We start from the raw sequence: 25212 nt of genomic DNA, 5'->3' as shown, positions 1-25212 counted from the left end.
TTCTAAATCTCTGTTTCCCTCACAAGACTTGGATCCAGATGTATCCAGTATCATGTCTCACATCCCACAAAGAACAGCCCTTTTCATTAGCTTTCTAATGAATGGAGACTAATGTCTTAGCATCTGTGTTTACTATGCTCATCTTTGCCTGTGTCTCCCTCTGTTCTCCAATCCAGTACTTTTCCTTGATAATCTAAAGGTACCCAAACCCTTAGGAATAGAATATAAGATATCATGATGGCTGTTGTCTTCCACCTCCCCTTCTTTAGGCCAGGGCCCAACATAGGGACAGATCCCGGGGATAGCAATGAGAATGCTAGTCAGATTAGGTCAACACAAAGATCTCTATCCCTAAGGTCTAATTTATTCCTACCTGATATTTACCTGCTTAAATCAAATAAAGAGGACCAAACAGACTCTTGGGAAGGGGGAAGAAGGAATGGTTTACTAAATATAAAAAAAAAAAAGAAAAAAGCATTGGGTCTGAATTCATGTCATATCTAGTAACTACGAGAGAAAATATTTGCCACTTTTTAAAATTATGGAAACAATGATCAAAGAAATTATAAACAGAATTCAAATAAACTCTCCTTTAGCAAACAAAACCCCCCCCAAAAAAACAAAACAAACCTCCAACTATTGTCTCCCAGGACTTTTTGTAATTTGTTTGGAGTTTTTAAACAGCTTCATGAGAAATGCATATCCAAACAACTCTTAATGTTTGGTATCATACTTAGTAAATTGGAAAAGGTAACAAATGATGGAAACAATTCATGCTGGATGAACTAAGCAGAGACAGGAACACTAAAATACCATTGGTAGGTCAAAGCTGATTTTGAGAAACAATTTGGATGGATACCATGGAAAGTGAATACCATTTTTCATATCCTTTAAATCAAAATTCCCACTCTAGGGAGGTCAGAGGTTGAAAGGAAGGGTCACACAGACACCAAAATGTTAAGGGCAGAATCTTGGTAGTAGCAAACAAATGGAAATATTTAGACTATAAAATGCAGAGTCAGCTCATCACAGCAACAGCAGAGGGACTGTCCTCAATGAGAATTCCTTACACAGGTGAACACAGAAATGTATACAAAAAGCAAACCATCCTGGAAACATTACCAACCTGAGAAATTAGAAAATGGCAAAATAAAATGGGGTACATAAATTACTGAAATATCACTATGCTGTAAGAAACAATGAAGATTACAGAGAAACAGGAGGTTTATATAAAACAGATGTTATATGAGGAGAACCGGGAAAAATGATGTACACAATAATGAGGATGACAGAAACACTGTGTGATTATGATTCCACTGGTCACTGAACAAAGAAAAGAAAATGCACCTCTCTCCCTTCTTTGCAGAAATGGGGAACTATGAGTATAGAACATAGCCAACATTGTCAGTCCGGGTTGATGTGCTAGGCCAGTTAGTTTTGCTGAACTTTTATTTTTCTTTTTTATTTCAAGGGATATAAGGGAAGGAAGTAAGAAAGAAAGTACTGTTTGAAAATGAACGTGATAATATCAAAAAATTGTGATAAATAAAAGGTGATAAAATATCAAAATATCTTCCATTTAAATATTCATACAGTGAATGTTTGCTTCATTGATTTTTATGTCCTTATTTTTCCTTATGGTAAAAAAAAAAAAAACCCACCCAAAACCTTCATCTCCTAATGCCCAGAGCTCTGGTTATTAAGCCTCTGGTCTTAGTTCAGCCAGGGCAGAGATAATAGACATATGGTCCTATAACTGGGCTCATACTAAAAAGGTGTTTTTTTACCTTTCTAAGCTTAGCCAGATTTGAGGTCAAACCCCACCCCCAATGCTGGAAGAAATATCAGAGAACTTAAATATTCATACTCCAAACATTCAGGGTGGTGTTGGTCCCTATTTACACATCTCTAGACACAGTTTAGTATTTTATCTGTCAAGTAAAGCTTAGTCATTGGTGTTTAAAATAGATTAATAAAATTTTAAAATAAAATAAAAAACCATAATTTCTTTAGTTTGATTGTTAAAAAATGCTATGCCAGCAAAGCTAGACAGAAGAGATACATATTTCAGGGATCTAAATACAGTCAGGATTGTGCTATACACTTTTCAATTAGTGTTTCATTTGATCCTCACAACATCCCAGAGTAGAGGTTATTATCCTCATTTTACAGATAAGGAAACTGAGGCAAACAGAAGTTAAGTGACCTATCCCAGGTCATAGCTAATAAGTATCTGAGGGCAGATCTGAACTCAAGCCTTCTGGATTTGAGGCCCATCCTGATTCATTGAGGTGCCTTAATTAGTTAATTGATGGAAAAGTATTTATAAATGCTTTGAGGGCAGAGACTGTCATTTTGAAAACTTTTTCTGCTGGAGCTTAACCCACAGGGATTTTACATGAGATAGGTACTTTACAAATATTTAAATGAACTGAATTAAATTGAGTACCTAATGAGAAGAGCTTGAGAAATAAGCCTGAAATAATAATAGTTAATGTTCACATAGTGCCCTAAGGTTTGGCATCCTTCCATAGCCTCAAGTTTGAGCCTGACCATAACACTGAGTTAGGCTTCATTAGCCCCATTTAACAGCTGTTACAATTGAAGCTCAGCAGTTCAATGAGTGACCCATGGTCTCACAGCTTATAAGTTACACAGGGCTGATTCAGATCCAGGTCTTTTCCAACTTTTGAGTCCAGTGTTCTTGCAACTATTCATCATAATTAGCATTAATATATTCCTTTGAGGTCTGTAAAGCATTACCTCATTTGACCATTACTACAACCCTGGGAAGTAGATGCAATCATCTCAATTTTATGTGGAAATTGAGTCAAGTCACAGTTAAGTGACTTACCCAGGGTCACACAACTAGTAAATGTCTAAGGCTGCCTTTGAACTCATCAAGCCCAGTGCTCCACTGTGTTGCCTCTGAGTAAGCTTGAGCACCTGAAGAATCAGGGCTGAATACTTAGAAATGGTCTTTTTTTCTGCCAGGGGCCATTTGGATATTTAGAACATCATTCTCCCACCATATATGGCAGCTAGTTGGCACTGTGCATAGAGCACAGACCCTTGAGTCATGAGGACCTGAGTTCAAATCCACCCTCTGATGCTTTACACTTACCAGCTGTGTGTCCTTGGGCAAGTCACTTAACCCCAACTGCCTCACATCCAGGGCCATCTCTGGTCATCCTGCTTTATATCTGGCCTCTGGACCCAGATGGCCCTGGAGGAGAAAGTGAGGCTGGTGACTTAGTACAGCCCCACCTGAAATCCAAAACTTTTGCTTATCATGGTATCACTTCTTTGATGTCATGGTCATCTCCAAGAATGAAGGATAAAACATCACATCTTGAATCATACAAAATTATCAACTTAAAAATCAGCCTGCTATATTTGGTCAAACATTTAATTCATTCATATCTAAAATTCAAGGAATTTATATTCTAATAGGAGAAGATAACATATAAAAGGTATTTGAAAAAGAGGAGTGTATAATAACCAGTTCTGTGATCTGATTGGACACCAAGGCTCAGATTCTTGCTCCTTAGGAGAATAGAATGGGCCATGCCAGAGCCTCCTGGGGTCCCTCTCCCCCAAAGGCTTTAGTGACAGACAACATGATGGTGAAAATAATACTGAAGTTAGAAGACTGACAAACCTTTAAGTTTCCCAATTAAAAAGACATCCTCTAGAGGAGTTATTGAATTTCAGTCCTGCCTGTGGTTGCCTTGGCAGTGCCAGACCAAATGATTTTGAGAGCCTGATAGTGCCCTCGAGCAAGAAGTTCCCTGTTCCTAGTCTAAGGGGTCTTCTAAACAGGGATCATGAAATTAGAGTTTGATACCTTTCTACAGGTCTCAAATCACTTGGCCTTCATTGATTTGTCAAGCCTCGCTTAGTCATTGTTTGGGCCCTGATTGGCTTAGAGTAAATGTAAATACTAAATCTGTTTTGGTCAAAAACCCTGAGTGTCTTCTCTCAGATTGATTTTTTTTACTAGGTTAAAGAAGTCATCCTTTGCCTCATCTCTTTATTACCTAGCTTTAATCATTGAATGGGCATGGCCTCAGTCAAACTGAGAAACCGAGGTTAAAGACCCTGGGTTAAAAAGGACAAGGTCTCCAACTGAATCCAGGGTCAGCTCCAGTTGTCTGATAACTGGCCCCTAGACACAGGCTCAGGGGAAGAAAATGAGGCTGGTGACTCTGCATTGGACCCCTTCACTTAAATCTAAATCATGTCATGGCTTAACCTCCCTGATATCATGGTCCTCTTTGAGAAGGAAGGATAAACAACCACAATCACAACCAGCAAAGAATAACGAGTTAGTAAACAGTGTAAATGTTAGAGGAGCAAGTCCTTGGCTAGGAGTCAGAAGAACTAAGTTGCCTACATCACCTTGAGCAAGTCATTATGCCTTCTATGGACTACAATTCTATAAACCATAAAATGAAGGAAATGAATTAGATGATCTCTGCAATACCTCTGCAACCCAAAAATTTAAAGCTGTTCATTGATCTGTTTGTCTTTTGTACTAAACCCTTCAATCCTACTTATTGCCCTAATCCCAAGGGTGGGCTAGGAAAGGGCCAGCTGTGATGTTTGTATTTCCTGGAAGAAAGTTCAAGGTCAGAGTAATCCAAACTCTCCTGTTTACTAATGGTTACTAATGGTTACTGCCTTCCCACTCTCACACCAAGGCTAAGTCTGTTCCCCCAACACTTAGCCTGTTTCTCTGAGTTACAATTTATTGGTTGCATGGGAGATGGGAGAAGGGAGAGGGAATGAGGAGAAGTCGAGAAAATCTCCCCAAGGATGCTACTTACAGCTCAATGTCCACCTACCCAGGGAAAGGGCCTCCATTGGTGAGCTCAAAGACCTGGTGAGGATTCAGCAGTTTCCTGAAGCTACAGAGCAAGTCCCGGCCTTTCAGCTCTCCACTTTTTGGGTTCACAAATACAAGGAGTGGGCAGCAGTCTGGGGGAAGCTTCGCATGCTGAGAAATACAGAAAGACAGGTTAGGAAAACAGCAATGATGTGAGCCTTTGGCAAGTGGGCTGACTTCAATGAATTCCTATCCATTCCATTCCATTCAATTCAACTCAATTCGTCTTTCCTGAACCAACTCCTCTAGAGGTTTTGGGAAACTTAAAGGCTTGTCAGTCTTCTAATTTCAATATTATTTTTACCATCATGTTGTCTGTCCCTAAAGCCTTTTGGGGAGAGGGACCCCAGGAGGCTCTGGCATGGCCCATTCTATTCTCCTAAGGAGCAAGAATCTGAGCCTTGGTGTCCAATCAGATCACAGAACTGGTTATTATACACTCCTCTTTTTCAAATACCATTTATATGTTATCTTCTCCTATGATAGGGGAGAATCTCTCTTTTTGCCTAGATCAGGGTTTGGCATAATGTAAGGTTTAATAAATACATGCGTATTGACTTGACTAACGTACTCCAAACACTCGTCCCCTTCCACTCAAGTCTACTTCAACTCAAACACTTTGACCTAGTAATGAATGATTGCTTGTTCATTAGACTGTCTTTGACTTTTCTTTGTATTTCTAGGGCACACTCAATAAAGACTGGTCTGTGGGAGGAACTCCAGGGAACAATCACAGAAGTGCTAGCGAAGGTACAATTATTCCCGTTTCTAAAGAACTGTCAAGCTTATGAAGCTCCTTCCTCCCAGTAAATGCAAATATTAGCATCCTCTTTTTAAAGGTAAGCAAAGCTCAGAGAGCATACTGAAACCCAGAGAGCATATAAAGTGATCAGTATCAGTATATGGAAGTGGGAAAACCCTGGATTTGGACTACAAGGACTAGGTTTCATATCTTGGTTTTGCATCTTCCTACTTTTGTGATGTTGGGAGGCTACATCAGGTCTCTAGAACCCAGCTTCCTCATCTATCAAATGATGAGGTAGGACTTTATGATTTCTAGCTAGCTTTCCAGAACTAAGATTGTTCTATAGTGTACACTTTTCACACCAACCCTAAAGGAAGAGTTATGTTCACTATTATTTCATAACTACTATTATAGGGTAATTATTAGTACAAGAGGGATCATCCCCATCTTACAGAGAAGAAAACTGAAGCTCATGGAAAGAAAGTCAATTATCTAGTCACACATTTAGAAAATGGTCAAACAGGTATTGGAACCTAAGTCTCCAGACATCAAATCTAGTGCTCTTTCCTTTATCCCATAATGTCATTCCCATTAGGACACCTTAGAGGAATTCCAGAGCATAAGGTGACCTTGGTTCACTCAGAGTGAAGAAATCACTGCATTCTGTATAAATAAAGTCTTCTATTACCCCCCACCCCCACCCCGTCTCTATAGCTGACCAGTAACTCCACTCTCCTGGTCATCCTGTACTTGAATCAAGGTTGGACTAATGAGATCAAGATAATATAGTGTTAGAGAAGACAGACAGTCACTTGAGAGGACACCTGTTTTCTGTTTTATTTAGTAGAATTCAAGCTGAGTGGCCTTTTGCGAATCATGTCAATTCTGTTTTCTCTTCAGAAAAAAAAAGGAGAGTAAGGGACAGCTGGATGGCATAGTGAATAGAGCACCAGTCCTAGAGTCAGGAGGACCCCAAGTTCAAATGTGACTCCACACATTTACTAGTTGTGTGACAGTGGACAAGTTACTTAATCCAAATTATTTTACGAAGCAGGAAGGGAAGGAAGGGAAGGAAGGGAAGGAAGGGAAGGAAGGAAGGAAGGAAGGAAGGAAGGAAGGAAGGAAGGAAGGAAGGAAGGAAGGAAGGAAGGAAGGAAGGAAAAATCAAGGAAAAAGAAAGAAAAGAAAATGGGGAACATAATTCTCACCCTCTTTACTTCCCTCTCAACATTGTGAGAAAAGGGTTTCATAAGGCTGAAAGTGTTACAGAAATGATTATTGTTATTGGATCTGAAATAAACCAAGATTCCAACCCTAAAGCTCTAATTATATGGACCTGACTTTAATTTTTTAGAAAGTAAAATTAAAGGAAAACAAACTCTTATTAGGGACTTAGTCAGAAAAGCAATTTCTAGGGTGCATCATGGGTTCAGTTTACGCTAAGCCCAATCTCTCTTTAACTCTTCCTTATCTGTAATCCTGAGAAATAATAACTGGTATTCAGAATGTCAGCCCTTGGACCCTGGACTCAACAAGGAAAAGGTATAATGCATTTATTAAATTTAAGTATTTTTGAAAGTTTTTTTCTTTAAACAAAATCTCAACAGGAAGGGATTCATTTGATGATCTAAAATATTCTTCAAATCGATAATAAACAAATTCTCCTTTAGGATATCCCAAACAAGTTTCATCCAGTCTCTGCCTGAGTACTTACAGTGACAGGGAACTCATTATTTACTCAATCAAATCCTTTTATCCAGTCCTATTCAACTCCATAAACATTTACTAAAATGTTTGATAAGTGCAAAGTGATATTACTGGATTCTAGGGATAAAGAGATTAAATATGACACATAATCTCTGTACTCAAAAGAATTTGCAACCCAGCAAGGGAATGAGATGCCATAGAAATAGAAAAATAGGAGATATAGAATGGAGTTCGGAAAATGATGAGAACATAGGAGAGGTCAAAAGGAGAAGTCTAAGAGACTTAAGGGCAGATAGCTGGATGATTCTGATTGGAAGCTTTTTCCTTTTTTTTAAAACAAAGGTTGAAATAAAGATTCCACACATCCTGCCTTCAGGAGAAACAGCCTTCACATATGACAAATTTGGTTCTAATTTTCCCAGGAATAAGGAATTACAGGCCCTTAGAGGTCAATGAAGTGAAAAATTGGAAGAGACCCTTTCCTGAGTAGAAATCCTCTTTCTAATGTGATCTGCACACATCATCCAATCTCTGGCCAAAGTCTCATCCCAAGAGGGAGGGAATCTGCTACCTTCTGACATAGATCACTTCATTAATGGATAGCTGTTACAAATTTTTCCTTAAATTAACCCATCAAAAAGATACTATCTCCTCCACCCCACCCCACATAGCTCCCCCATCTCCTGCTGTCTTTATATGTTTGAATACACTTATCATATCATGTCTATCAAACCCCAACTCTCCTCTTCTTCAGACTAAGTATTTCTAATTACTTCAAGCAGTCCCGAAATAGCTTGGTATCTAGTCCCCTTCCAATTCTTGCCATACTCCTATAGATATGTTCTAATCGACCAATGTACTGCCATGTTGGAAACTAGGCACAGTATTCCAGATATAAACTAGGCAAGGACAGTTCAATATGGCTATTTGGTTTCTATTTCTTTAAATGCAGTGTCAAATGCACTGGTTTTCTTGACTATTGATTCCAACTGAGTTTTCATTCCACTAAGATCCCCAGGGCTTCTTCATATGAATTGATATAGTCACATTTCCCCTTGATATTTTATGAAACTCTCAAGTACAAGACTTGGTATTTATCTGTCTGGATTTCATCTTATTTGCTTCATGCCATCATTCTAGTTGGTCTAGATATTTTTGGATACTGATTCTCTGTCAACCATCACAGATGTATATCATCTATTAATGTGGTTGGTGTGGAAAGCTTATCATCCATCTATGGCTTCATTCAAGTTGCTGATTAAAGCAGTAAACAGGAGAAAGACAGGTCCTGTGGGGACTCTCACTATAAGCCTCCCCTGATTCATGCTTTAGTATCTTTCACTTATATACTATCTCCAGGAAACAATGAGGTCTGTAGGACTGATATTTTTTATGACTCAAAAATGACCAAAGAAAATTGATTTTTAAACTTTTGGGTATAGAACATGTTGTATTTGATCAAAAATATAGAAAGAAAAATGTATATTCCTAAAAATTAGATATCTTTGAAAGGAATAAAACCTATATTGACATACACTGAAAAAGAACAGTGATTTTTAGGTTGTATTCAGTTCTAAGGGCTACTTTTGTAGGGAGGAATACAATCTATATTCAGATTCATGGGAATTCAACCTTTGCTTTATCATTCAGTGTCACTATTAAGAGTCATATCAGATACCATCTTCTTCAGGAATCTTTTCCTAATTCCGCATCCCCAGCCTCACCAGTTTATTTTCTATCTCCTTCCTCAAAATGACTATGTATTGATCTAAATGTGTATTCATTGTATCTCCCCTTCCTCAGTAGACTAAAACTCATTGTCTATAGAAATCTGTCTAAGATTTCTACATAATGAGAGACCAGCTCTATGGGTAGTCCAATTCTGCCTGTTTATAGTCTTTCTTCCAGTTTATTCCATAAATGCCTCTGGCATGATCTGACTTAATTGGTTTTCTCTCCAAGCTTTCTATAAACTTGCCTTTTCCCTTCTTGCCCCTTTTTGAAGTACTATTCCATATAAACTCCCATGTCCCTCCAAAAATTTTTATAAAAAAACTTTTGTTAGTTTTTTTCAGCTGTGTATAACTCTTTGTTACCCTTTTGCGGGTTTTCCTGGCAGAGATAATAGAAATGTCTGCCATTTCCTTCTCCAGTTCATTTTATAGATGAGGAAACTGAGGCAAACAGTGTTAAGTGACTTGCCCAGAGTCACTCCTAAGTATCTGAGGAAAAATTTGAACTCAGGAAGAAGAATCTTCCCGACTCCAAGCCTGGGACTCTACCCACTGCACCACTTAGTTGACCCATTACAAACGAGTTTATGTTTTGCATTGTCTCTGACCTCGGCTACCATATCTCTCCACTTGGTGACCAGATCTAGCACTAGCTAGAAAAGTAAATATCAAGACTCTTTCTCTCCTCTTTGAAGTGATAATTAGCATTGGTTAAAATATCTTAGAAAATGGTGAAAGTCTATGATTCTTATCTCTTTTCTGTTGTTAAAAGCATCAGTGAATTACCTCAGCTGTTTGCTCTTCTTTCTTCTAATTTGAGATTGACTGTTACATTTGTGGTCAGAAATCTGACTCTTTACTGCTGGAGCTGGAAATGACTACCAAATTAGTAACCAGTTCTTTCCTATCGCTTAGAATATAATCAGTTTAATCTTTTGCAATTTTATTTTGTGCCTTACATTCTTGAAGAATGCATTCACAAAAACTGTGTATAAATATGCATATATGAATGTGTGCACACACACACAATGAATAGAGCACTAGGCTTGGAATCAGGCAGATTCATTTTCCTGAATTCAAATCTTAACTCAATCACTTATTACCTTTGTCACCCTTGGGAAGTCACCTAACTCCATTTGCCTTAGTTCCTCCTCTGTGAAATGAGCTAGAGAAAGAAATGGCAAACCACTCTAATAGCTTTGCCAAGAAAACCTCAAAACGGAATCATGAAGAGTTGGACAAGGTGAAACAACAACAAAGTGTGTGTGTATAAGATATATATATATATACATACATACATATATATATATATATATATATAGCCTTTCCAATTAATTAACGTCTACTTTAATATTTAGATACTATAATGAAAAGGGTAGAGAAGATGGCAAAAAGTTTATTGAAAAATATGTTTGAATAACAAAGAAAGGAGACTATGCTTATAAAGGTACCTCATTCCTACATGCATATTATATATAAGTGTGTATATATTTATCTCATATAAATATAAAATGTATGTATTTCTATCTGCACAATACCTAATATACATTATATATAAAGCATATATTTGCCTATATTTTATACACTATTTTACTTAAGTGTATATATAAATATATATATATATATATGAAACAAACATTCATTTTCATCATCATATACACATACATATGTCTGTCTCTATGCACACATACACACACACATCTGTATCAGAATCTGGTCTCTCTTACTGGCTATTCCAAAATCCTATTTTCCAATATGTTTTGCCATTTTCTCCTATATTCCCATTTGCATTGTAATATCTAAATACAAAAGTAGAAGTTAATTAAAGATACAGGGTCTTATGAAGCACTTCATACAATTCCTCTACCCTGTAGTTACTTTCAGTGGTCTTTTGGTAAATGTATATAATAGACACCAGTGAAGATTGTATAAAATGTTTCTTATTGCCTTTGGATACACAAGGAAAGCACTACAACTAATTCTTTTATTTGCTTTTCCAAGGTCATTCTGTGAGTCATCATTCCATTTGGCTGACATGTCCTTTGGGGTTTTTTGTTTTGTTTACAATAAGAATGTCAAAATTGCTATGATTCAATTTTTTGGGGCTTTTTTTGGCAAGACAATGACTTGTCCAAGGTCATACAGCTAGGTAATTATTAAATATCTGAGATCAGATTTGAACTTAAGTTCTCCTGACTCCAGGGTTGATGCTCTATCCTGCTGTGCCTTCTATGATTCAATTTTTCTAGAAGTAAATACAACATGTGGTCATTGAACAAGGACTTGAAATTTAGAATACCAATAGTTAATTTAGAAATTAGGGCTGTAACCATATCCCTAATTTGGATCACAAGTTCTCTTTGGAAGCTATAATCCCTCAAATTCTGTTTCCTTCTCACCTAGGGTGTCACTTGGGAAGAAAGTCACATAAGAAACTTCAAAGTTGTAGGGAAGAACAAGGAAAGCAGGGAAGGAAGAAGAAACTGGTAGAGGAAAGTGGGAGAAGAAATTTCCAAGAACCCTGGAGTTTTTGCCTGAGGTTGTATCTCCCTTTAACAGGGTTTTGCATTACCTGCAACAATAGCAACTCAACAAGCCCACTGCCCCAAGAGTCCATAGCAAAAGCCATGGAAAGGCCAGACAATGAGGGGTTTGGAAGAAGTCAGCAGTGTAATAACTGCAATCCTGAGGTGTGGCCAAGGTTCCCAGAATTATTTGAATTAAATGCTAAGAAGACCAGCACATTCCTATGTGCAGAAGCAAGGCTCCTCAGCACCTCCCATGGATGACTGAGATGTTCCCTTCATGCTCTTTTGGGAAGGGGTAAAGGGTGAGTTAGGAGATAGTGAAACTGCCTGGATCCTTCTCCCACAGAGATGAAAATACAGGGGCTGCAGAGAAAGTACTCATATGGGAGAAGAGTTCTTGGAGTGGTTTGATTAACATGCAGCACAATTAAATAAATGCAGGCAACTAGTCCATTCTTCAGTGCAAACACAGGGAATTTCTGATCAGATGGCCCATTATCTTATGACACTTTTATATTTCTGATCTAGAATACTGTGATTCAGTGGTAACTGAAGGTAAAATCAGAAGATTTGGGATGAATCCCTGGCTCATCTAAGATCTATTAAACTCTGGTCATTACTTCCTAGCTCTGGGCCTCAGTTTTCTCCTCTGTGGGGAGGAATTAGATGATTGCCAAGGTTCCAGTATAACTTGAGATCTAAAATATTAAGACCATAGGATGGAAGTGAAATGGAAAATTATTTCCCAATGACATAAAAACGAGGATGTTATTTATTTGGTCAGCCTAGCTTGAAGTCAAGCCAATTTCTCATCCTCAGCCATCCCATCTTGTGGATCCTTGGTTTTCACTGGGACACAAAACTAGACTGGAGGGTATCTGTCCAGAACTGGATAAAGTGGACTTGGTCAGAGTCATAAACAGAGCCACCCTAGGGAATTCTGGCATCTTCGATCTTACATGGCAAACTTCAGGGAGCAAGAAAGAGAGAGAGGATGGTTCTTAAATACAAACATACAGCGTAACAAACAAGGTCCTAACTACATGGCCAGGGGAATGGCCAGGTAGTTACAACTTACCTTTTTAATCTTGGAAAAGCAGCTGATAGGAAAACAAACAAACAAAACAGAACATTGGTACATTTGATTTCTTGTTGATGTTTGGTTGATATAAATTTAAAGGGCTAAGGCTCATTGTGGGAAGCAAATGTGTTGTCCCGGAATGGGAAGTAAAGAAACCTGACTTTCAGCCCTGGTTCTACTCCTTACTGTGTGACCTCAGGTATGTCACATTCCCTTACTGAATCTCAGGTTCCTCCTCTGTAAAATGGGGACAAAATACCTAGCTCACAAAAAGTCACTTATACAAAGTAAAATGTTATGGAAACAAGGGTTAATGTGTGATTTTATGAGAGAAGGACAGGAATGGGGATTTCTAAAGGCAACACTTAATTTTGATAACGCAAAAAGAAATTTTGATAATGGTTCCTGGAAAAATTTTCCTTGAGGAATAGAGTCCTTGAAAGCTGACTCAATAAGACCAGTGATTTCTGAAACAATTTTTCTTCCCTGCAAAGCAGATTCTATATTAGTGAAGTTTCTCTTCATGTAAATTAATTCAAGAAAATAGGTGTGAGAGCACTATAAATGCTTCTATACTGGATCAAAACCTGCTATCCTATAATGTTCACCCACTGATGCTAGTTCTTTCCTCTAAATCCATGTAGAAGTATAAGCCATCCTTTGTGTGACAACTTTAAAATAGTTATAGAGAATGGTAACAAAACCAACAGAAATCATATAATTATCTCAATAGATGCTGGAAAAACTTTGACAAAATTCAACATCTCTCTTCCTATAGAAAATACCAGAGAATATAGGAATATCCTCCCTCCTGCAAGTCTCCTAATTAAACACTCTCAGTTCCTTCAAATGCTCTTTTATGCCAAGGGTCCTCCTAGAGTTCTCACTACCTTAGTCATTGCTTGAGGTCTTTGCAGCTAAGTTTTCTCATTTGCAAAATGAGAGCAATAATCCTTGTCTAGCCTTCCTCCTCTCAGCGTTGGTTTTTGCCTTTCTTTGTATACCCAGAACTTAGGCACAGTGCTTCACATACAGTTCTTAAACAGTGCTAAATAACTTGATTTATGTGAGATGATGAATGGGAAAGTGTCTTGAGATGTACAAATATTGAAAATGGTTGAAGTAGTTCAGCTCAGAGGCACAGTGGATAGCACACCGGCCCTGGAGTCCAGAGGACCTGAGTTCAAATCAGACCTTAGACACTTAATAATTACCTAGCTGTGTGGCCTTGGGCAAGTCTTTAAACCCCATTGCTTTGAGGTGGGGGGAGACTTAGTTCAGCCCAATGTGCTTCCCATCCAGAGGAAGAAAAACAAGGGGCTTTTTTTTTTAAGGATTTTGCAAGGCAAATGGGGTTAAGTGGCTTGCCCAAGGCCACACAGCTAGGTAATTATTAAATGTCTGAGACCGCATTTGAACCCAGGTACTCCTGACTCCAGGGCTGGTGCTTTATCCACTTTGCCACCTAGCTGCCCCTTAGAGGAAGAAAAACAAAACAAAAAATAAACTCTTCAGAATCTGAAGAACACTACATTTACTTTTTGAAAAATATCTCTATGTATTTCTTTCCCTTAATCCTAATTCCTCATACCAAAAATGTCCATTCTGTAAACATGTTTAACACAAATGTGTATGAATAATATTAACCTAACTGTTCACTGCTAGGAAAAGGGAGTGAGAAGGGAGGGTGGAAGGAAATTTTGTAACTTAAAAATACACATATGCATATGAATGTTGAAAAACTTTCATAACATGTATTAGGAAAAACAAAATATCAATTAAAAATGCTTGAATTAATCATAAAAAAGCCTGGGGAAGAGGGTTCTTTGGGAAGTTCCCTTGAATTGCCCCAGGGATGTTGCAGGGGTTGCCTCAGTTTCTAAAATTCTCTCCTTAGTCTTAGGTTGGGATGAAAGAGAAATGGAGTTGGGGCAGCTACCTTCCAATTTTTGTATGGACCATACATAACCCACTCTGCACTTTGATTCACACTTTTCCTCCCATCTGGTATATTTCTTCATTTATTTTTGTTTTTGGAAGGCAATGGGGTTAGATGACTTGCCCAAGATCACACAGCTAGGTTACTATTAAGTATCTGACCAGATTTGAACTCAGGTCCTCCTGATGCCAGGGCCAGTGCTCTATCCACTGCACTATCTAGCTGCCCTTGTTCCACTCATCTGTAATCAAGAGACAGTAGTATACAAAAATACAAACTGGATTCAGTCAGAAGACTTCGGGCTAAGTTTCTTCATTTGAAAATGAAGAAGAAGATGATAATAATAACAAGAAGGGCATTTAAATAACACTTTAAGTTGCTTATAGCATCCTCACAACAACCCTGTTAGGTAGGTGCTATTATTATCTCACTGAGGAAACCAAGGTTGGTGAAATTAAGTGATTTGCTCAGGGTCACATAACTAATAAATGTCTGAGGCAGGATTTGAACTCAGGCTTTTTCCTGTCAATTACTTAACTAAGTATTTGATAAGTGAATCCTATACAAATGGCAGTAATTATTGTTAATAATAACTTTCTTTCTATTTCCAGTCTGCTTGTCTTGCCCCATCCATCACGGTCCTGCTCAACTTCCATTTTTTCCTTGAAGTCTTTCTTGATTGCTACTGCCATCACTGCATGTCTCAGAGTTGTGACGAAGGAATCTTAAAATCTCAGCAGTTACCTAGTTTAAGAACTCCCTCTAAAATCCACCCAACAAGGTGGTTGCCCAGCCTCTGCTTGAAGACTTGAAGATTCTCTGGGGAGAGAGAAACAATTAATTCCCAGAGAAGCCCATTCTACTTTTGAACATTAAGAAGCTTCTCCTTACATCAAATCTAAACCTGACTCTTTGCTACTTGCACCCCTTGTCTCCAGTTCTTCCCTCTTATTTCCACACAAAACAATACTAATGCATCTTCCATGGAATGACCCTTCAAAGATATTCCTGAAGACAATTTACATCTTTTATTCCTTTATTCCCTCTCTCCTACCATCTTCTTTTCCCTCTAAACTAAATCTCTATGCTTCAACCAAGCAAGGTGTGTGTGGCACCATCTCAACAGAGGTCACCCTCCTTTTGAGCATTTATGGTTTGAGAAAACTTAGCTGCAAAGACCTCAAGCAATGACTAAGGTAGTGAGAACTTTAGGAGAACCCTTGGCATAAAAGATCATTTGAAGGAACTGAGAGTGTTTAATTAGGAGACTTGCAGGAGGGAGGATATGACCATTCTCTATAGCTATTTCAAAAGTTGTCACACAATGGATGGCTTATACTTCTTCATGGATTTAGAGGAAAGAACTAGCATCAGTGGGTGAACATTATAGGATAGCAGGTTTTGATCCAGTATAGAAGCATTTATAGGTGCTCTCACACCTATTTTCTTGAATTAATTTACACAAAGAGAAACTTCACTAACATAAATACAAATACTAAACACAACACTCCTAGTAATGATGAAACAGGGCAGAGTACAGTGAGGAAAAGACCTGCCCAAGATTTGATGCTTCTCTTAAGGCAATTTGAGCTGGCATCAGCTTTTCTGTCTGCTATATTACTCAGCAAATTCATATTGGGTTCATAATTCACTAAAAGCCCCAGATCTTTTTCCTCTAAACTGCTGTCTAGCTGCACCTCCTCCATCTTGCATTTGTAAAGCTGGTATTTTGAACCCAAATGTGACTTTACAATGATCCCTATGAATTTCATTTCACTGGATCCAAGTCCATGTGCTAAACTGTTGAGATTGTTTTAGCTCCTGTCACTCAACAGTCACAACAGAGTTTCTGTCTTTCCCTCCAGCTTTGTGTCACCTGTGAAATTGATGTGTGCCACCTGGGTCCTTAGCCAAATTATTTTTTTTTTCATTTTTTTGCAAGGCAAATGGGGTTAAGTGGTTTGCCCAAGGCCACACAGCTAGGCAATTACTAAGCGTGTGAGGCCGGATTTGAACTCAGGTACTCCTGACTCCAGGGCTGGTGCTCTATCCACTGTACCACCTAGTTGCCTCCCAAATTATTAACAGACATGTTTAATAGCAAAGGGTCATTAAAGAGTTCTACTAAAGACTTCCTAGATGACAATGAACCACAATTCTTAAGGTCCAGAGAGTCGAACAGTTCCAAATCCATGCAATAGTATTGCTTAGCTTAAGACTCCATCCTTTCCAAAAGGACAAAAGAAGAGACTTAATCAGATGCTTGAGGGCAGCTAGGTGGCACAGTGGGTAGAATACTGACCCTGGAGTCAGGAGGACCTGAGTTCAAATCCGACCACAGACACTTAATAATTGCCTAGCTGTGTGGCCTTGGGCAAGCTACTTAACCCTGTTCCCCTTGCAAAAAAAACCTAAAAAAAAAAAAGAAAGAAAAAAATCAGATGCTTGGCTAAAATCAAAGTAAACTGTTTTTTAGAACTCCCCTGCTCTGATCAATGATTCTAGCAACCCGGTTAAAAAAGGAAAAGATTAGGGCAGCTAGGTGGAGCAGTGGATAGAGCACCTACCCTGAGGTCAGGAGAACCTGAGTTCAAATCGATTCTCAGACACTTAATAATTACCTAGCTGTGTGACCTTGGACAAGTAAGTCACTAAACATCATTGCCTTGCCAAAAAATCCAACAACCCAAAAAGGAAAACTGGGGCAGTTAGATGAAACAGTATATAAAGTACTGGCTCTTGAGTTCAAATCCAAGCTCACACACTTAATACTCCTTAGCTGGGTGACCTTGGGCAAGTCACCTTAACCCTACTGACTCAAAAAAGACAAAAAGAAAACAAAAAAGGAATAGAATTCTGTTCTTAATGAAGCCATGTTGCCTCTTGGACCACTACTTCTTTAACCAGGGGTTTATCTCTTTAATTCTAGAATTTTGCCATAAATTACAATCCAGTTCCCTTGTCTCTGTTTGCTGATTCTATCCTCTTCCCTTTTTTTGGAAAATCCCCTTATCTCTGATCTTTCAAAGAGCTTCAGAAATCATACCTGCCATTTCTTTCAAGACCCTGTGAGGCAGTTCTTCTCTGCTGATATTTTGACTTGATCATGGGCAGGGACTATTTCCCATTGTTTCTACTCCAGTAATGTTTCCCATTGTGGGCAAAAATTAAAATCCAGAGTCACTGGAGGGGGTTAAAATTATTATTATGAAAGACTAAGAAATTATTAGCTGTTTTGCTTTGAGCAGAGGAAGCTACAGCAAAAGTGTGGACAACGGAAGTCCTCCAACAATACGAGCGAACACTCTTCTATGCTAAGCTCATCATCTCTTTCCTGTATTCAACTATTTCCTCATTCTGCAGAGGCGCTTTGTGGCTTGCTCTTACAATAATAATACTGCTTCTATTTCTGGCACCAGTGACTTTCACCCAAACACTCTCCACCATGTTTCTTGTTCTAGTTCCTGGATTTCCACATACACACAGGTCTTCTTGTTAGGCAGTGGTAGTCACCTCCACCCAAATCCTCTTTTGTTAATCATATTACCTTTGATTGAGGTCCATGCTTCCAATTGGAATTTGGCATATCAAATTTGCAGTAAGATCTCTGCCTTATCATATGTGTTTTGGACAGAAGTCTATAGACATCTGTTGCCATCACTTTTCTAGTTAAATTCTTTCTTGGATTTCGTCTGTTGTGATTTTCCTGAACATCTCTTGCTGCTGTTACTCTAATGTAGCTCTTCTCTATGCTACTCAGCTTGGAAGATCCAGGCAGTTTCCCCCACTCTGAAGGCTGAATGCAAGCTCAATTATATTGACTCAGAGGCGCCACCTGTTGGCTAGTTACAAAGATGTCCAGATGCAGAAGGTTGGTTGCCCTTCAAGTCTATGAGGGCAGATCAGTGGATGAAGCAAGGGGAAAATGGGATTAATTCATTACAAAACAGATAAACATCAGCAAACAGTATTTACCCATTTAAGGAGAGACCAAGAAGACCTCTCAACTCCAAGCCACATTCTTATTATGTCTCTGTAAACTCCTGTTCCATTAAAATGCTAAACTCATTCATATCCTTGAGCCCTTGTACATACTCTTTCTTCTTCCTAGGACAGTATCTTCTTTTTTTTTCCCTTTCAAGACCTAGCACAAGAAGCCTTCCCTGACTGTCCATTGTATCTTAAGTCATAGCTACCACTTTTGCAGGTTTTTTAAGCCTACACACACACACACACACACACACACACACACACACACACACACGTTTGTATACATATGTATGTATGAGGAATTAACTTTTCATATGTATTACAATCTTGTCTCAGAAAGAAGATAGGATAACTAGGGATGCAACATGACATAATAGAAAGAACCCCAGATCTGGAGTCAGGAGACCCAGTCCCAACTTACTACATAGATTTTTCTCTGTCTAATATGACAGAGGATTCAAAATAAATATTTTTTAAAGCACCTGCTATGTGTTAAGACACTGTGCTCAATGTAGGAGATGCAATGATTAAAAAAAAAGATTCAGCTTCTGTCCTCAAGGATTTTCTATTTGCCTAGGGAGAGGAGAGAGCAAACATACCCAATTTTTGGTGGCTTATAATGATGGGGGACAAAGGAGAGAGGCAGACAAATGGCTCTAGAAAAGTTTGAGATGGAGATAAAATGCCTTCAGATAGGAATAGAGAAGGAAATTGGGAAAGATTTCTTAGAGGAATAACATCTGAGTTGAGCCTTGGAGGAAGAGAAGATTTCTGAAAGATGGCTCTGAAGAGGTCAGCATTCTAGGGTTGGGAGATAAAAGTACAGAGCTGGGAAATGGCATGTGGGGTCTGGTTTAGCCAGAATTTAGAGTTCTTGGAGAAGAAAAATATAAAATAAACCTAGAAAAGAAAGTCAACACCAGATTGTCAATGACCTTAAATTCAGACAAAGGAATTTTTATTTGATTTTCTAAGCAATCAAGAGTCAAGGTCTCTAAGGTTTCTTCTCCAATTTTGAAATTCCATGACTTCAAGAAGGAAGCAACAGTGCCTTTCCCATCCCTTGCATCCCCCACAGTGTGCACTAGGGAATAGTTAATATACATTAACCAATCCAAATGAATCTAGTTCGATGGTACCAGTGTCCTCCATACAAATGGAAAGTAGGATTATTGATGGCAAAATTCTAGAATTTTGCCATCAATAATCCCACTTCCCATTTGTACAACACTTTACAATTTTTGAGGTTCTTTTTCACATTCATTTTGTTTTCATTCAAATTTATAATTAAACTTAAGTTGGACTACAATTAACTGATGACTTGGCTTTCTGAATTTTGTACCCTAATTTTATCATTTTCAAAAATGAGATTTTAGTCCTTTCTATCCTTTTTCTGACCTGTCTCCTGACTAGCCATTCCCCTCTGAGAAGAGGAAAGTTGTGGAATTAAGTAGAAACAACAATGGCTTTGGAGTCTGAGGACTTTGGTTCAAATTCTGGCTGTACTGCTTATTCCCTGTGTCACCTGGAGGAAGTCACAAATTCTCTGACCCTAGGGGAAGCAAGTATCTTACCATCACTTCAGGCATCACAATGCCAGTCAGCTGCTTGTCCTGGACCACTGTATCCTTAATGAGCATATATATTCTTTCTGCCTCCGAAAAACAGGAGATGTCAAGTACAACGGCTCCTGAAATGAAAACAACTTACTTTTATATCTAATCAAAAAAGTAAAACAGCAAGAAACGCATAACTCAATAGGGAAAGGAAGGGAATCTTATACTGAAGTCTTCTACATACAATGGTATCAACCAGCATTGGCCACTAGAGGGAAAAAACAACCCAAAGGATGGGCTGTGACAAACTAGAACTTGACCAGAATGAGAACAAGGCTGGATATCATGCCATGTGACAATCAATGGAAGGAAATGGGGATATTTAACCCCAAAGAAAAAAGAGTTGCTGTGAGGATGGGGTGTGGTGGGGAAGAGATGGTAGGAAGCAAGAATGAGAGCTGTCTTTTTTATTTGCTTCCTCCAGCCCCCATACCTTGCACAATCTCATTTTTTTTTTTAGGTTTTTGCAAGGCAAATGGGGTTAAGTGGCTTGCCCAAGGCCACATAGCTAGGTTATTATTAAGTGTCTGAGACCAGATTTGAACCCAGGTACTTCTGACTCCAAGGCCGGTGCTTTATCCAATACGCCACCTAGCCACCCCAGCTAAGAGCTATCTTAAAGAATCTGAAGGTCTGTGCATTATAGAGAAATGGAATTAGATTTTTTTCCTGCTTGGTCCCAGAAGGTAAACCTGATAATAATGGAGAAAAGTTATAGGAAAACAGGTACTAGCTCAATATATATCCTCAAAGTCTTAGTGTGCAATTTTAAGCTTTTATGACTTAAAAGTTATTAAACATTATAGCATATATTATAGAGATTATATCATGTTTTATATTATATTTATCATATGAATATATTATAAGCTTGTTAAAATGTTAATGTAGTAATATAACATATCAATATATAATTCTATTTAAGCTATTAAAACCTTAATCTGCATTAAGATTTTGAGGTATAAAAATATTTAATAGCTCAAGTGCTATTAAATATTAAAATAATATTTAATCAATATTAATTTATATTTAGACTGTTACAGTTTAATATATGTAAATAATGTTTATTATGCTAGAAATAAATTAAAATAATAATATTTAGACTGTTAAAGCTTAAAATATATAATAATATTTATGATAGAAAAAATTAGCATACCTAATAATATTTAGGCTAATATGTAAAAATGTTTATAGAGAAACAAATTAAAATATAATATTCAGGCTATGAAAACAAAAATGTATAAATAATATTTATATGATAGAAAGAAAATATATAATAATATTTAGTCTATTAAAACTTAATACTTAGTGGTTTGGGGTATACCCTATTATAAGGAAGAATTTCCTAATAATCAAAGTGGAATGAATGGATCATATAGAAGAATAGCAAGTTCCCTACTATTAGAGATTTAACTAGCAGTTGGATAATCCCTTGTCAGGAATGCTGCAAAGGGGATGACTGCACTGGGATGGATCATGTTAGAGGCCTCTGGGATTCCCTTTCATTTCTGAGATTCAAAGAAGATCCATATCCCAGAATGCTACAGCCAGAAGGGATCTCTTCTAGGGAATCCAGTCTAGGAGTTTTGTAATGGGATCTCTGAACTTGTGTTTCTTAAAATACTTAGTTATTACTATTATTTCACTATAATTGGTTTCCTTTTTGACCTCATGTAGCTTGTTTTATTAATTTAAAAACATTATTCTGCAAAGGGCTCTACACGGCTTCACTAGTCTGCTATAGGAATCCATGATAACAGATAGATCACTGGGCCTGGACCTCAGACACTTATTAACTATATGACCCTGGGCAAGGAACTTAACTACCATCTGCCTCAGTTTCTATAACTGTGAAGTGGGGATGACTCATTCTGAGTATTTAACATTCCTTTCTTCCCACCATCCTTCCTTCCCCCTCTCCTTTCCTTCCTTCCTTCCTTCCTTCCTTCCTTCCTTCCTTCCTTCCTTCCTTCCTTCCTTCCTTCCTTCCTTCCTTCCTTCCTTCCTTCCTTCCTTCCTTCCTTCCTTCCTTCCTTCCTTCCTCCCACAAATGAGAAAACAGAGACACAGAGAATAGAAGTCACTTGGCCAGGGTCATATGGCTCCATTAAGTAAAACCAGGTCCTTGAACTCTAGGGTTTTTTTACTCTAGATTTTATGCTCTGCTTCTTTCCAAAATGCTATTTTTCTCTCTCCCTTTTTTTTCCCCATAATACTACCTACCTAGCACTTATGGAGTGAGCACATCCTTTCCATTCCCTTCTTTGATCATGACGATCAATAATCCCACGTGGTCAACAGGACCAGATATTTCCTTATTCCCATTTGCAGAGAAAGGAAATGAAGTTAAAAATGATAATGTTAACTGCCTGAGGTCACAGAGAAAGTCAGTAACAAAGTTGGGCTAGGACCTATGTCTCAACTTCCAGTCTACGTGCTTTGTACTTTCCTGTAGCAGATGGGACTGTGGTAGGAGATACGGACATTTAACAGACAGAAAAATTGGGGGTCTGGAACAGCATCCTTTGGAATCACATCTTTGGGATCTCCATCTCTATATTCTATTCCTATTTTCTAAGAAATGTTTCAGATATGAATCTGAAAGTGAATACATTTAACAACCCAAATAATGTTTACCAGTCCCTTTGAACCCATGCCATTTCAGTAGGAGACAGACCCTGTCAGAAAAGATTTATAAATTATTCAAGGTGAAAGGGAGAAAAAGAATAACTCATTACATCTCACCTTAATTAATAAAGTCATCATCTCACCTGGGGAGCGTATTAGAGAATATTAACTGACAATTATAAAGCATTTTCTGTTTTGCTCACTTGACTCATAAACAAAACTGTGAGTTAGGGAATAAAACTACTATCCCCATTTTACAGTTGAGAAAATCGAGGCTCAGAGAGTTAGAAGGGCTTTCTAATGTTACTTAGCTTTCAAGCAAAAGAGATCAAATTTAATTTGGGTTTTCTGGCCCCCAAATCCAAAGCTGTTTATGTATGATACACATTATAAATATAAACAGTGTGAAGCTGATGACTGCACAATTCTGCCTCACTGGAAATCCAATTCATTTACAAGTCAAGACATTATCCTCCTCATCATTGGTCCTTTTGCAGAATGAAGGACTAGGGCTAGGACAACACAAACAACAGATATGAGCTATATTATAGATATATAAGCTATGTAATAGTTATATACAATATATGCTACTTACCTTGATTTGCATAAACATGAGATACTGTCACTAGATTTGCTGTAAAAATAGAAAAATAAAAATCACTTTTTCCAACTTCCAGGTCACATGCTGCTTTCCCAAATTCCCAGAAAGTTCTATAAATCTAAATGCCATCCTGTCATTTTCTATCCCCATAGTGGAAATGGTCTATCTGCAAGCTACTACCTGCAAGCTCAAGGGAAAACAGGTTCAATCTGGGGAAGTCCTGAACCAGAAGGGGTCTTTAAGACCATTTAATTCAACCTCCTCATCGTAGAAATGGAAATAGAGAAAGAAGCCTAGGTTGGTCACTGGGCAACAAGAAAACTAAGGGATATTAGGTATTACAATGACCTGTGCTGGTGTCTTCTCTCCCTAACTAAACTGTGGGCTCCTTGATGGCAGAGGCTTGAGCTACACTTTCTATCCCAAACATCCAGCTTATAGGAAGCTCTTAATAAACATTTGTTATATTGACCAAGCCCATGCAACAAGTCAACAACAATGCCAGGACAGAGTCCAAAAAATTAGGTAAGAATACCAACAACCTTCCTAAAATGTGCCCAGAACTATTTGTAGTACTGTAGATGTGATCTAATCAAGATTGGGAATGAATAGTTGGGACTCTCCTTCATTCCAGCCAATCTTTCTCTATTAATGCAGTCCAAGATAAAGTATTTTGTTCACTATTCACTCTGTTGACTTTTATTGTCTATTAAACTCCCCAGATATTTTTCCCGCATGAATTTTTTTCTAGAACAATAAAAAAAAAGATGAGAATAACCCAAGGTTATTCCAATTCTTCAAGGTCTACCTCAAATATAACCTCATATAGCACTTCTTAGACAATGAAGACTCCTCTTTCTAACCAATGACAGCCTTTAGTCTGGACGTGCATTTTGTATTTAAATTATACTCTGTTTTTAAAAGCTAGTAAATACCATCATACAACTTCTCTTCCATTTGCAATCAGCTTTGTCTCCCTTGGCCTGTGGACTTCCTAAAGGCAAGTCTTTCATCTCCTTTTCTGCCTCCTCCTCCTCCTCCCTGCCTCTTCATATTTGGAGATCCCCTGAGGGCAATCAATTACTCAATAAGCATTTATTCAACACTTACTAAATTATTATCTTGGAGAAAGAGGATACTGAGATTAAAAATGAAAGTAACTATTCTTTTTTTTTAGGTTTTTGCTAGGCAATGGGGTTAAGTGGCTTGTCCAAGGCCACACAGCTAGGTAATTATTAAGTGTCTGAGGCCAGATTTGAACACAGGTCCTCCTGACTCCAGGGCTGGTTCTCTATCCACTGCACCACCTAGCTGCCCCCAAATAGTAACTATTCTCAAGGAATTTCCTTTCAATCAGAGGAACTGCATTTATACATGTAGGCATATAAACAAAAACATATGAAATAGTGGAAGCTAGTTTAGGGAATGAGGACCCAGGAAATTGGGGCAATCAGGAAGGGCTTCATGAAGAAGGTAGTGCTAAATTTTGAAGGAAGTATGAGGCATCCTACAGGGAGAATCGAGTCTGGAGAGCCTTCCAGTAATGAGGAAGACCAGTAGGTCAAAGGCATGCAGATAGGAAATACAGATGGAAGATGGTACCATGTGTTAGAAGAGCAAGAAAACTGGCTAGACTTTAAAATATAGGATGATGAAGATGAAAATGTAGGCTAGAACTAGATTATGATGGGCTTCTCCTCTGACTCCCCAAGATTGTCACACACCCTTAGGACAGGACCTGAGGAGTATGTTCCTTCAG

General features: G+C 38.1%; 1 protein-coding gene across 1 annotated transcript in view; it reads right to left on the bottom strand.

The window, feature by feature from the left end:
* The window catches only part of DGKQ (diacylglycerol kinase theta), a 108970-nt gene that overhangs the window by 19301 nt on the left and 64457 nt on the right, over nt 1-25212 (bottom strand). Inside the window, exons 14-16 of the mRNA XM_074229990.1 lie at nt 23448-23486; nt 20186-20301; nt 4848-4999 (exon numbers count right to left, since the gene is read on the bottom strand). Of these exons, the coding sequence (XP_074086091.1) occupies nt 4848-4999; nt 20186-20301; nt 23448-23486 (307 nt within the window). The remainder of the gene's footprint in view (nt 1-4847; nt 5000-20185; nt 20302-23447; nt 23487-25212) is intronic.

This window comes from Macrotis lagotis, chromosome 3 (genome assembly GCF_037893015.1).
Source record: "Macrotis lagotis isolate mMagLag1 chromosome 3, bilby.v1.9.chrom.fasta, whole genome shotgun sequence".
NCBI lineage: Eukaryota > Metazoa > Chordata > Mammalia > Peramelemorphia > Peramelidae > Macrotis > Macrotis lagotis.
Note: the sequence above shows the minus strand (reverse complement) of the source record. Positions and strands in the feature narration are given on the sequence as shown.